The sequence below is a fragment of the Megascapheus bottae genome, chromosome 4, assembly GCF_031878675.1.
Source record: "Megascapheus bottae isolate mThoBot1 chromosome 4, mThoBot2.hap1, whole genome shotgun sequence".
NCBI lineage: Eukaryota > Metazoa > Chordata > Mammalia > Rodentia > Geomyidae > Megascapheus > Megascapheus bottae.
In genome coordinates, this window is record NC_143512.1 from 11,886,435 (window position 1) to 11,898,601 (window position 12,167).

General features: G+C 50.0%; 1 protein-coding gene across 23 annotated transcripts in view; it reads right to left on the reverse strand.

The window, feature by feature from the left end:
- Nucleotides 1-1,057: 1,057 nt before the first annotated feature.
- Nucleotides 1,058-12,167, reverse strand: part of LOC150063974 (protocadherin gamma-C4) — a 186,176-nt gene continuing 175,066 nt past the window's right edge. For all 23 annotated transcript variants that reach the window (XM_090331352.1, XM_090331351.1, XM_090331345.1 and 20 more), the window contains exons 3-4: nucleotides 6,628-6,716; nucleotides 1,058-3,080 (exon numbers count right to left, since the gene is read on the reverse strand). In XM_090331352.1, the coding sequence (XP_090187478.1) occupies nucleotides 2,854-3,080; nucleotides 6,628-6,716 (316 nt within the window). In that variant the 3' untranslated portion in view covers nucleotides 1,058-2,853. The remainder of the gene's footprint in view (nucleotides 3,081-6,627; nucleotides 6,717-12,167) is intronic.

Here is a 12,167-nt window from a genome sequence, read left to right on the forward strand (position 1 = left end):
CCTGAGGCGGCAGAACCCATGACCTGCCTCTGAGAATCCCGATGGAGAAAGCCCCAGAGACAGGGTCCCCCCCCCCCCCCCCCCCCGCTCTGTAACTTGGGCAAGCCTTCCCGACCCTCCCAATAACCCCAGTAGGTCACTGCCCTCTGTGGTCCGTCTTCCTCCATTTTCTGCAGCTTCCAGGGCTGGAGCTACTCCGTGAGCTTCGAGGCTTGCAGAGGGGGTGGGGGGATGGGAGCGGCCTTGAAGGGAGAAGCACCCCAGCGGTGGGAGGCGGCGCGAGCTGGTCAGCCTTCCTGACGCCCTTTCAGTCCTCTAACCCCTCGAGAAAGGGACGTGCCAATTACGCTTGGCTGCAGAGGCGTGAGCGGAGAGACATTCCAAATAGGGCACCTGAGACTCGGCTATGGACTTCGCTGCGGAGAACTGGAGAATCGCCTCCCGCAACCCCCGCCCCGCATCCCCTCCTTCCTGGTGTTCCCCAAGCCTCCAGGCAGCGCGGGGCGGTTTGAGGGGGTGTGTGGAAGGAGGCGGAATAGAGAACCCCTCCTCCTGAGCCTCAGCCCGTGCGGGGAGGGGGTGGTGGGGAGGGAAGGGGCATGCGCCAAAGCGCGCGCCCTGCACGGCCACGGCGCCGCACGCCCCGCCTCCGCCCCCGCCCCGCCCCCGCCGTCCTCACCCTCGTCCCCCCGCCCTCGCTGGGTCTCCTGTTCTGCCCGGAGACTGCCGCCTCTCGCAGGGAGCCGCAAGCACATGACTGCACACTCAGTTGCACACGGACACGCGGCAGTCGAGCTCCCCGCCCCCACGGTGGACGCCCCAGCCCACCACACACCGCACTCAGCCACACAAGCATGTTACGGAGGCACCGCCGTGCAGGAAGCACGCACAGCCGTGTTGGATAGCCAAACACAGACGCCCCCCCACCCCAAAACACATCATGCTCAATGACAAAATCAAGACGCAAACTGTCTTCCCAAACTGTTCCTTGTTCTCTCAGTTCATCATTCCTGCACAAATGCCACTAACTCCACCTCTCCAACAGAAACCATCAGCCTTTCAGAAGAAACCTTTTATTATTTTTTTTTCGAAGAAAAAAGCCATATAAATATTAGAGTATAAAACTTGCGTGAGATACAGGAAAGGGACGGGGGCGGGGGTGGAGCTACGTGACTATGCAAAGAGAAGCGCTTATAGAAGAGTCAGTACCGGGGAGGGGTCGCCGCAGCGCGTGGACACAGCACAGAACACAGCACGGGCCGCGCAGGCAGATTCAAGGACAGACGGCTGCGCCAGCCTGCCGCCCGCTGCCCACTCGCCATCACGTAAAAGCACACCGCACTACACTATCGGCTATTCTACACCAGCCGGGGGGGGGGGGCGGGGGAGGTCTACAGTCTACTGAAAGGGAGGGGGTAGGATTCTCTAGAAGCCCCGCTGGACCAACGGGACCACAGGGGCAGAAGGGAGTGGGCGGAGGAAAGTCTATACACAAGGAGGCACTGGGGGGACTTTAACCAGGCTCTGGCCACTAGGGGGCGGAGGGGGGCCCTGGGCAGTGGCCTTCGCAGAGAAGAAAGGGCACCTGGCAGGGAGAGTTTTAAACAGGCTTGGAGAGGGCAAGAGGCCCTGCGTGGAGTGGCCCCAAGATGGGCTGAGGCTTTCAGTCCATTTGGTCCCTGCTCTAGCTCCATTTTCCCCAATCTAAGGATCAAGAATGGCCTTGCTGGGCCTCCCTACTGGGGCTCCCTGACCCTGCCACTGGGGACACCTCTGGAGTACCCAGCACCCACAGAGGTTCCACTGACCTCCCCAGAGGACCTGTCCCGAAATCCACTCAGAGCTCCTTGGACTGAAATGCCAGTTTTAAATCCATTGGTCCCGGTAGCTCAGCCCCCAAAGCTGGCTGCCCAGACTGAATCCAGTAAAGAGGGTAGGGGGGATCCAGCCTAGTAGCGTGTTGATGGCTGGAATTTGAGGATCTGGCCAGTATCCTGGGACTTACAGACCTTTCTGCAAGCCCCTGGCAACCTTGAGCCAACCTTTTTCCATCCCCCAGCCATACACATACACTTCCCTTCTTTATCTTACCACCCCCTACTGTCTCAGAACATGCAATGGAGTCTTGTTTGAGGAGTGCTAGGGAAGTCACAGCATGCATTGGGAACATCGAACAATGGAAAACAGAAGACTGCTCCCCAGGGCATTGAGAAGAGGCTTGGTGGCAATATGCTTTCCCTAAATCCAGCAAGTATCAGTACCAAAACTTGAACATGAGTCTCAGCTCTAGAAGGAAATGAAAGGGTTGGCACCAAACCCTGATTTGGGGGAACTGAGAAGATTTGATTTGAGAACTGGAGGAGAGGCCAAGAGGTCAGGGTGCTTTTCCAACTTCAGAACTGTGAACCTGTTCAGCTTACCTGGTATCTCAACACCCCCAACCACCTTGCTCAAGAAAGGAACTTTAAAAGAGTAGAATGGGATGGGGAGGAGGAGGGCAGGGGGATGAATGGTCCGATTGAGCTGCAACATGGAGGAGTTCAGCTGAAACTATAGGGCGTGTGACAAATGGTTCTTAGTGTCTACACTTGCCCCCACAAACCCCATGGGTACAGTAATTGATTGGATGGGGGTTCCCAGCAGAACTCCCCTTGCATATTCAACCCCCCTGTGGGCTGAAAAAGGGGGGTGTTGACTGGGCACTTGTTTCTGTTTCCCAAGGGGAGCATGGCCTTGGCCCCTACCAATATCCTGGGGGTGAGCCCTGGAATTCTGAGACCTGGGTACAGGTAAGGTGAAGCTGGGCTGGTTGGGGAGGGAGGCTGCCCTATGGCTCTAGGCCTGGCCTCCACACTACTTCTTCTCTTTCTTGCCCGATTTCTTCTTGTTGCCATTGCCACCTGCTGGGGTCTTTCCATCCCGCTTGCCAGCTGCATTGGTCAGTGTGGCGTTGCTGCCGGGGATGTAGACGTTCTGGCGGTAGTCAGGCACATGCTGCAGGGTGAACTGGGGTCCGTAGCGGGCACTCAAGCCCATAGTGCCGGCACCCCCTCCCAGGGTGGAGCTTCCATCAGCAGCTTCTGCAGAGACAAAGAAAGGACAGCAGTGACTCTTACATCACTAGCAGCTGCTCTGCCTGAACTAAACACTGGGGATTCTATGGTTACCAGTCTGTACCTATACAGAGTAGAGGATAGGGTCGAGAGTGACAAAGCCTAGGCTTGATTTCTAGGTGTGTTTTGTTTTGTGAATTCAGGGTCTGAACCTTGCTTGGTTTGATTGCTCAGCTAGCACAACAAGTTGAACCATACATCCAGACTAGCTTTTTGCAAGTTATTTTAAAGATAGAATCTCATTGACTTTTCTACCTGGGCTGGCTTTGCAATATGATCCTCTAGATCACTTCCTCCTGAGTAGTTAGGATTGCAGGCATGAGCTTCTAGCTCTTTTCTTTATTCTGTTATGATCTGCAAAATGGAGGTAAAAAGGAGTATCCACAGTTTTTGTGGAAATTAAGCAAGAAATTGCATGTAAATTACCTAAATAGTGCCTGGTGAAGGGTAAATGCTCATAACACGCTAGGTAGTAGTTCTTTCAGAGTGGACCCCCTGGCCCCAAACTCTTGCCTTCTCTTTCATTCATCAGGACTCTCTGGCTTCCATACTAGGCAGTGGTTGGTATTTACTCTTATCTTTCCCTGCCCAATGCTGATAATCTATCAACCATAGTTCTGGGGCGTGTGTGTGTGTGTGTGTGTGTGTGTGTGACAGGGTCTTGCTATTTGTAACACTGCCATGTTGTAGCCAAACTAGCTTGGAACTTACTGTGTAGCCAAGGCTGGCTAGCCTCAAGCCTCTGTTTGTCAAGAGCTAGGATTAAAGGTATGTATTATACCACCTTGCCAGTCTCAAGCATTCATTCATTTTCTGATAGCATTTGACTATTCAGATTCCCGGCTTCCTTCTGATCCAGGAATAGAATGGGGAAGAGTGTGGATCTAGCATCAAAGTGCCAGGATTCCTTGCCAGTTGCCAGTGGCTCACCTTTGTAAATCTAACTACTAAGGAGGCTGACATTTGAAGATCTCAGTTGGAAGTCAGACAGGCAGGAAAGTCCATGAGACTCATGTCCAATCAAGCACCAAAAAAGCTAGAAGTAGAGCTATGGCTTCATGGGGGTGAGGGTGGGGGGAGGACAGACAGGCAGGGAGAGACAGAGAGGCAGAGAGAGACAGAGAGGCAGAGAGAGACAGCCGAAGGAGGGAGGGGGGAAGAGAGAGAAAGACCAGGATTCCACAGTGATTTGTGGCTCTTGAGGGGAGACAGAAGGCCAGACCAGACAATATGGAGTATGGAAGGTGCTGGAGGAGACTGGAGTTTGGCTGTTCATTCACTGCTAGGCCCTAACTCCTCCACTGCTAGGCCCAGCAAGGTACAGCCAGGAGCTCCTCCCAGCCTCCCTTGGCTCCCACAAGAGACCTGGGGATGGAGTGGAGAGTGACTAAAGCTGGAGAAGTTGAGTAATCCTGGGACACTAACCAGGGATTGAGAAATGGAAAGGCAGGAAATATTTCTGATGTTTGGGTAACAGAGGGGGAATGTAAGAAAGAGGGGGGGCAGGGGAAGGAAACGCAGAGGTGCACTTCAGCCTTTTTCTGTCAACACATCCTAGTGCCTGGGTTTCCACAGCCTCCATTTCAAATCCCAGAGCTCTGGAAGCTGAGAGCTTTCTGGAGGGAGGGAGTGGCAGGAAGAGGGCCACGGAAGGAGAGAGCTGCTGCCCACTTCCTCCACTCCCTCCCCTAGCCTTTGTATTCCTCGACTTTTCCTTGTTTTCCCTAATTAACTCCAGGAGGGAGCCAGTGGCTCTGGCCAGCCCCTCCCCTCCAGCCGCCAGCCAGTGGCAGCTTCCTCCTGCCTGAGAAGGGAAGGGGGAAGGGCTGAGATCACGCTTCAAAGAGCTGGGATTCCTAAGTGATTTAGGGGCTTGTGGAGAGACCAAAGAGGCGCCAGAAAGTGTGAGACAGCGACCGAGAAAGACAAAGAGGAAGAGACAGAGAGGTGTTGAGGGGGAGACGGAATGGGAGTGGTTGACCAGCAAGTAGGATCTAGGCCACCCATATCCTACACTCACCCAGGATCTCTGAGAAGCCACCACAATAGACAGAAAACCATAAAGCAAGCTTCAGCCCATCTTATGGGATTCAGTGAAATTGCAAATGGAGAGAAAAATGGAGCATCCAGAGTGTAACAGACTGACACTGTGTCTGATTAATCGTGCCATCTAGGCCAGACCCTAGGTCACTCAGGTGATGTTTCTCAGCTTCCCTAGCTGGAGGAAAGACATTGAACCCTTTGACCCTGTGTACAACCAGTTCTTCACTAGCTCCTTCTTCTATGCCCTCCTTTCTTCCAAGACCTTATGAGGAGTCTTCTGGGGCCCCTTCCAGCTCCAGTTCAGTTACCACCTGTCCCCTGCCACCCAACCTTCCCAGCCCAGGCTGAGGCAAAGCCAGACAGGCCTCCTGAAGCTGGCTCAGAGCAGGAGGAGCTGCAAACCGCAGCCTCCGCAGGAGCACACGGCCCCGAGTGTTCATTCTAAAAGTCTCCGAAAGACGGCTCGGGCTCCCCTCTGCAGCCAGTCAGGCCTGGTTGGGCTCCACTCCAGTAGCCTAGGAAGTGGGTGTGAATGTGAGGGCAGGCCCTGACCCCACCACCTCCACCCCAAGTCCATTCCCCAGGGCCCAAGCTCTGTCTTGGGTCAGGCCCCTGGGTGAGCTGGAGGGAGGGTGGAGTCTGATAGGGGAGCATGCTGCCTTGGCTCAGTTTCAGTGAGACCTTCCCGGAAGGTTTTAAGCCATAAATATAGCTTCCATTTAAGTTTTTAACATCTGGATTTAGGCTAAAAAGCCTGCTTTCTGGTCGTAGAGACAGAACAAGGCCTCCAGGCCACAAAAGCTAAATAGCCCTGTTTACTTTCCTCAAGAGCCAGAGTTGGCACCTCCCCAGACCCAGCCTCCTCTCATACTCAGCATCTGGCCTCTCAGAGAGTCACAGGCTCTACCAGACCCAGGATGGCTCTGCCCCAGGGGCTCACAGCCCTTGCCACCTGTCCCTTCCTCTATTCTGTGGTCATCCATCCACCTGACCCCATTTACCCTCCACAGATATCTAGAGCAGAGTTGTCAGAAAAATAGCCTATAGAAACGTAGGGTATTTAAGAACGCTTGCTTTCCATGTTAACAATGAGAATTTTTGAGTTGTCGGTCTCATTTGACATGCATGATGATGCAGCACTTGTTGACCTGAAATTCACACCTAATTGAGCAGCCTATATTTTATCTGGAAACCCTAAACTGGAAGAATAATGTAAGCCATTAGGTCAGCCTCTAGATCAAGTCAGTTCAGAGGGAAATTGAGGCTGGACCTAAAGCAGAGTTGTTGTAGTAGAGAGGGTGTGAACTTGGGCACGGAGCCTGTAATCCCTCTGCTGTGCCTTAGCTTGTCCTGAAATCACGGAGCTCCCAGACCAGCTGCAAGATCCACAGGAACCACTGATACCAGTGTTGAGCCACAGTGGCTGTGGAAGGCACGGCTGGCCTGACATCTCCCTTCCCACCGCACTTACCACTGGCGGAGGCCAGGATCATGGCTTGCAGCATCTCTGTGTCAAATTGGTTGTTGGGCCAGGTGCCAGTTTCATCTCCATTTTGGGAGCTGGAGAGAGAACAGATGGTGAGCAGTGGCCCAGGCCAGCCCTGTTCCTCCCTATCCCTGCCACCTTCCTCCTAGGGTTCCCCAGTCTAGTGTCCTACTCCCACTCCACACCCACAGCCTTCAAGGGGAGGCAGAGGAGCTTACAGAATCCATCAGAAGTTAGATCCCCAAACCAGCAGTGTCTCATGGGCACTAGGAACTGTAAGCCACGAGAGGGTGTGGCTTACTGTCCAGTGACCCTCTCCCGAAGACAGGAAAAGAGGGAAATGGGAGAGAATATCTGAGAGTTAGAGAAAGGGTTGGAACCAGAGAGACCCTAAGAGACCCTGGGGAGGTGAGAAATAAATTCCTAAAACTAGTGTAACTTTCTAAACCTTCCAGAATAAAATCCACAGGTGCCTCAGAACTGCCCTTCCTATTTCATAAGAATGCCCACTGCAGCTCCTCTCCCATCAGCCCTTTCCCCAAGCTCCTCCCAGCCCCTCAGGCTCCCTCCTGCTAAGAGTCCTGGCTAGGTGGATGTGGTTCTCTGGAATGTCAGTCCTTGGCTTACCTTGGCAGCAAGAGTGAACTTTATGTAAGGGGATCCTCACACTTATCCAGGTGGGGTCAGGTGCCTGCCTGAGGGTGCCATGGTCACCTGTGACCAGTGACTCATCTATCCTTCTATCAGCCTCTTATTAAAGCACCTAATGAGAAGCCTGGCATCTGGACCTCACCGGGATGCTTAGGAGTTTTATGCATGGAAACCAGCATGATGTGATCCATAACTTAAAAAAAATATGACACTATAAAAGGAACCCTAAGGAATTTCTATTCCATTTACATTTTTTCCATGATTACAATTCCTATCTTTTTGATGAAGGAAGTTAGGAGATTCAAAGATCAAATTATTTCCGTATTATTTCCATTTGCAGAGGGAAAAAGGAAACAGCCCTGACACATATCCAGTCTAAAGTGTTGCTAACTATTGGCACCACCTAGCAAGGAGAAGTTCTTCAGTAAAGCAATTGTTGCCTCATTAGATGAGAAGACAGCAGGGAAATTATATCCTGTTACCATGGCTGCAGGAAAGGCTTTGAAGTCGTGTGTGTGTGTGTGGGGGGGGGTGTGTGTGTGTGGTATATAAACATACCAACAACAATTTTTTTTCCAGTTCTGAGGCTTGAACTCAAGGCCTGGACATTGTCAAATCCAGGGCCTAGTGCATGCTAGGCAAGCACTTTACTATTAGGCCAGATCCCCAACCCCCAACAACAATTTTTGCAAGGTCAGTCCTTGCTTATAGTTTCTTCTAAGCTGGGACTCCCAGGCTCCAAGTAGTAGCCTCAGTTTAAGGCTCAAAAAAGAACACACAGTTACTGTGTCACCTGTACACCATCAGAACAAGTACAAAATTAAGGATGGAGTTGAAGCAGGAATATAATTCTTCCTTTGCTAGAGTGGGAAAGAGTTGGGATTTTATGCCCATTTATTTTCAACAAATATTTATTGAGCAATTACTATGCACCAGATGCTGGGCCAGGTGCCGGACTTGTGGCTGTGGACATGACAAAAATAGTCCAAGTCTATGCTGTTCATGGTGCACACTGAAAAGACAATACTAAATAATGACACAATAACTTAATTGCAATTGGGACAAGGGCAATGGAGGCAAAGAGCAGGGATCATTCGAGTGAATAAGGAGAGTCAGGGTGAGAGAGCTCAGTCAGTCTAGGCTCCTTCAAGGAAAAGACAGTCCATTTAAATTTGGACAAATTACCCAGGTGACTTACAGGAGAATGCCAGCTAAATCAACGTAGAAACAATGACTGAAAATCAGTACTTGATAACTAGTCATGCAACAACAGACTCAGGCACAGCTGCACACAGTGGTGCACACCTATAGTCTTGGAACTTGGGAGGCTAAGGAGGGAAAATTCGTTGAGCCCCAATGTTTGAAGAAAAACTACACACTTAGGAAGAGGTTAATGGAGAGATTTGAGGACACGTTGTTCTTTGTTTTTGTCTTGAGTGAAAAGCACACAGACAGTGTCCAGACCCTGAGTTCAAGTCCCAGGAGAGGCCCTCCCAAAAAAAGACATTGGGAAATTTTGCTGATGGATTATGTATTACTTCATTGATGTTAAGTTCTAGTGTGATCATTGCTTTGAGGTTTTTTTTTTTTTTTGCCAGTCCTGGGCTTGAGCTCAGGGCCTGAGCACTGTCCTTGGACTTTCTCAAGGCTAGAGCTCTACCACTTGAGCCACAGCACCACTTCCGGCTTTTTTCTATGTATGTGGTACTGAGGAATTGAACCCGGGTCTTCGCGCATGCTAGGCAAGCACTCTACCACTAGGCCAAACTCCCAGCCCTGCTTTGAGGTTTTTATAGACGTCTTAAGGAAACTTACACTTGACATATACTGAATGTTAGGTCCACCTGGAAGAAATGACTTCTTCCCTTGGCTCTCTTCCCCCAGCACCCTGGAAATCCCCACCCAACATCTGTAACCCTGGCAACTGGCATGCCTGGAGGCAGTGGGAGGTCCCCCAGTCGGAGGTATTTCCCCATCCTCTGAGATCACTTCCACTTCTACTGTGGCCACACCCCTCCCCCTGTATAATCTCTCTCACTTCCTGCCATAAGCTCTCTTGCTGAGCCCAACTCTATCTTGGGCGGCAGGAGATCTGCTCTTTCCTCACAGAGTAAACCCTCTTCTCCTGTACTCCAAGCGGAGTTTCCTTTCCGCAGACCTTACACTGAAGTGTCAAATTTTATGTCTGCTACTCACTTTCTAATGATTCAGAAATGAATTACAAGGGCCAAGAGTTTGGCCTACTGGTAGAGTGCTTGCTTAGCATGCACTAGGCTCTGGATTCTATTCCTCTATACCACATACACAGAAAAAGCAAGAGGGGCAGCAGGGAGGAGAGCTTTGGGATAGGGGGAGACCCCACAGGTTGAATGGATGCTGAAATGGTGGACAGTGGTATGGAGGGAGAAAGAGAGTGGAAGGGAAGCTGGAATCCAGCTGTCAGGAGGATTCTTCAGGGAAGCTGGGCAAGAAAACCATCCAGCACTTCACTAAGAACTCCCCAGGTTGAGCACTGGGCCAACTGGGTTATGCATTTGTCATCTGTTTCATCCACAGATGAAAGTACCACCCTACAGATAAAGGTTATGATTATTTCTGTTTTCTGGCAGATGAAATCAGGGCTCAGAGGACTTCTCAAAGTCACACAGCTGATAAGTGACGGAGCTTCAACCAAAATGTCCTAATATGACCTCAGAGCCTGCAAGCTCACCCACAGCCAAGTAGACTTCAACAGGCAGCCCTCAGAACCCCAGAAGCAGGTGTGGGGTCTCTTCCAGGATCTGGAGGAAGGGTAAAAAAGGGAATGTGGATGCCAAGGTTTACATCCAATAGGCCATTTTTCAAAGCACTTACTATGTGCTGGAGACAGACCCTAGGATTTCAGAAATGACACAGCATAAAGTATATGTCCTGAGCAGTCTGGGATACTCAGTTAACTGAAGACTTTCAGCCTGATAACACCCTGGATTTAATTGTTAAAATATAAATATCAGATGAGTGCTTGTGGCTTCTGACTGTAATCCTTGCTACCTAGGTCTTGTTTTCTTTCCACACTTTATCCCTGTCACCTAGGCCTGAGTTCATCTGCCCCCAGAGCTCAGTCAGGCTAGAAATGAGAACTCCCTAATTTTCATGGAGACAGAGGTGGCTGACTAAAGATGTAACTCAGGGCTCTTCTCCTCCCAGGGGAGCCTGACTCTCAGTCCCTATGTAGGAGAACGAGTGAGGGGTGTTGTCTTGTTTTGTTTTGTTTGTTTGTTTTGCCAGTTCTAGGGCTTGAACTCGGTCTGGGCAATATCCCTTGGCTTGTTGTGCTCAAGGCTAGCACTCTACTACTTGAGACACCACTTCTGGCTTTTTCTGTGATTAACTGGACATAAGTGTCTTACAGACTTTCCTGCTTGGACTGACACTAAACTGTGATCCTCAGCTCGCAGCATCCTGAGTAGCTATTTATAAGCATGAGCCAACTTTTGACTCTTTTTTTTTTTTTTTTTTTGCCAGTCCTGGGGCTTGAACTCTGGGCCTGAGCACTGTCTTTGGGCTTTTTCCTAAAGCCTACTGCTCTACCACTTGAGCCATAACACCACTTCTGGCTTCTCTATGAATGTGGTACCAAGGAATTGAACATGGGTCTTCATGAATGCTAGGCAAGCACTTTACCACTAGGCCACCCTCCTGGCCCCTCTTCTTTTCTTTTCTTTTCTTTTTTTTTTTTTGATGCCAGTCCTGGGTCTTGAACACTGACCCTGAAGCTTTTTTGCTCAAGGCTAGAGCTCTAGCACTTGGGCTAGTTTCAGTTCCAGGTTTTTGGTAGTTAACTGGAGATAAGAGTCAAAGACTTTTCTGCCTGGGCTGGCTTTACGATCCTTGGATCTCAGCTTCCTAAACAGTGAGAATTACAAGTATGAACCACCCATGCTAGGCTGGTTTTTGTTTCTGTTTTTTAATCAAAGCATTTTATGGTAAGTATGAATAAATTTGTAACAAGTTTATTTAGGTGGCTCAGATTTAAAAAAAAAAAAAATCTTATTCATGGCCAAGAGTTTGGCCTAGTGGTAGAGTGCTTGCCTAACATGCATGAAGACTCAAGTTCGATTCCTCAGTACCACCACATAAACAGAAAAAGCTTGAAGTGGTGCTTTAGCTCAAGTAGGGTAGAGCTCTATCCTTGAGAAAAGTCCAAGGTGGTCAGGGCCTGAGATCAAGCCCCACGACTAGCAAAAATAAATAAATAAATAAAAAATCTTATTCATGCTATTTGACCACACAAATGAATCAGCTGTTGAAGACAGCGAAGGCTCAGATGAAATTATGTTATATCTGAGATCTGCTTCAAAATAATCAAAAGGTGTCAGGAGGATGAGAGATATGTAACACAAGGTAGGATATGGTTAGAGCCAAGGAATAGAGCCACAGAGGTAGTATGATAATATACTACCCCACTAGTTTTGTATATATAAAATTTTTCCATATTAAAAAATAAGTTGTTAGAGCCAGGTGGCATGGCTTATGCCTATAATTCTAGATACAGCCTCCTGAGTATCACAGTTCAAAGCCAGCCTGGGCACTACAGAATATGAGACTCTTATCTTCAATTAACCACCAGAAAATAGGAAGTGGTGCTGTGGCTCATAGGGTAGGGCAGTAGCCTTGAGCTGGAGAGCTCAGGGACAGCGGCCAGGCTCAGAGTTCAAGTCCTACATCCGATCAAAAAAAGTTGTCAGGCATGAGTGGTTCGTGCCTGCTATCCTAGTCAGGGCTGAGATCTGAAGGATGTCTGAGTTATTTGGAGATGGAGTCTCCAGCAAAAAGCTGGACTGGAGTCATGGCTCAACTGGTAAAGTGCCAGCTGTGAACAAGCAGTGAATAGG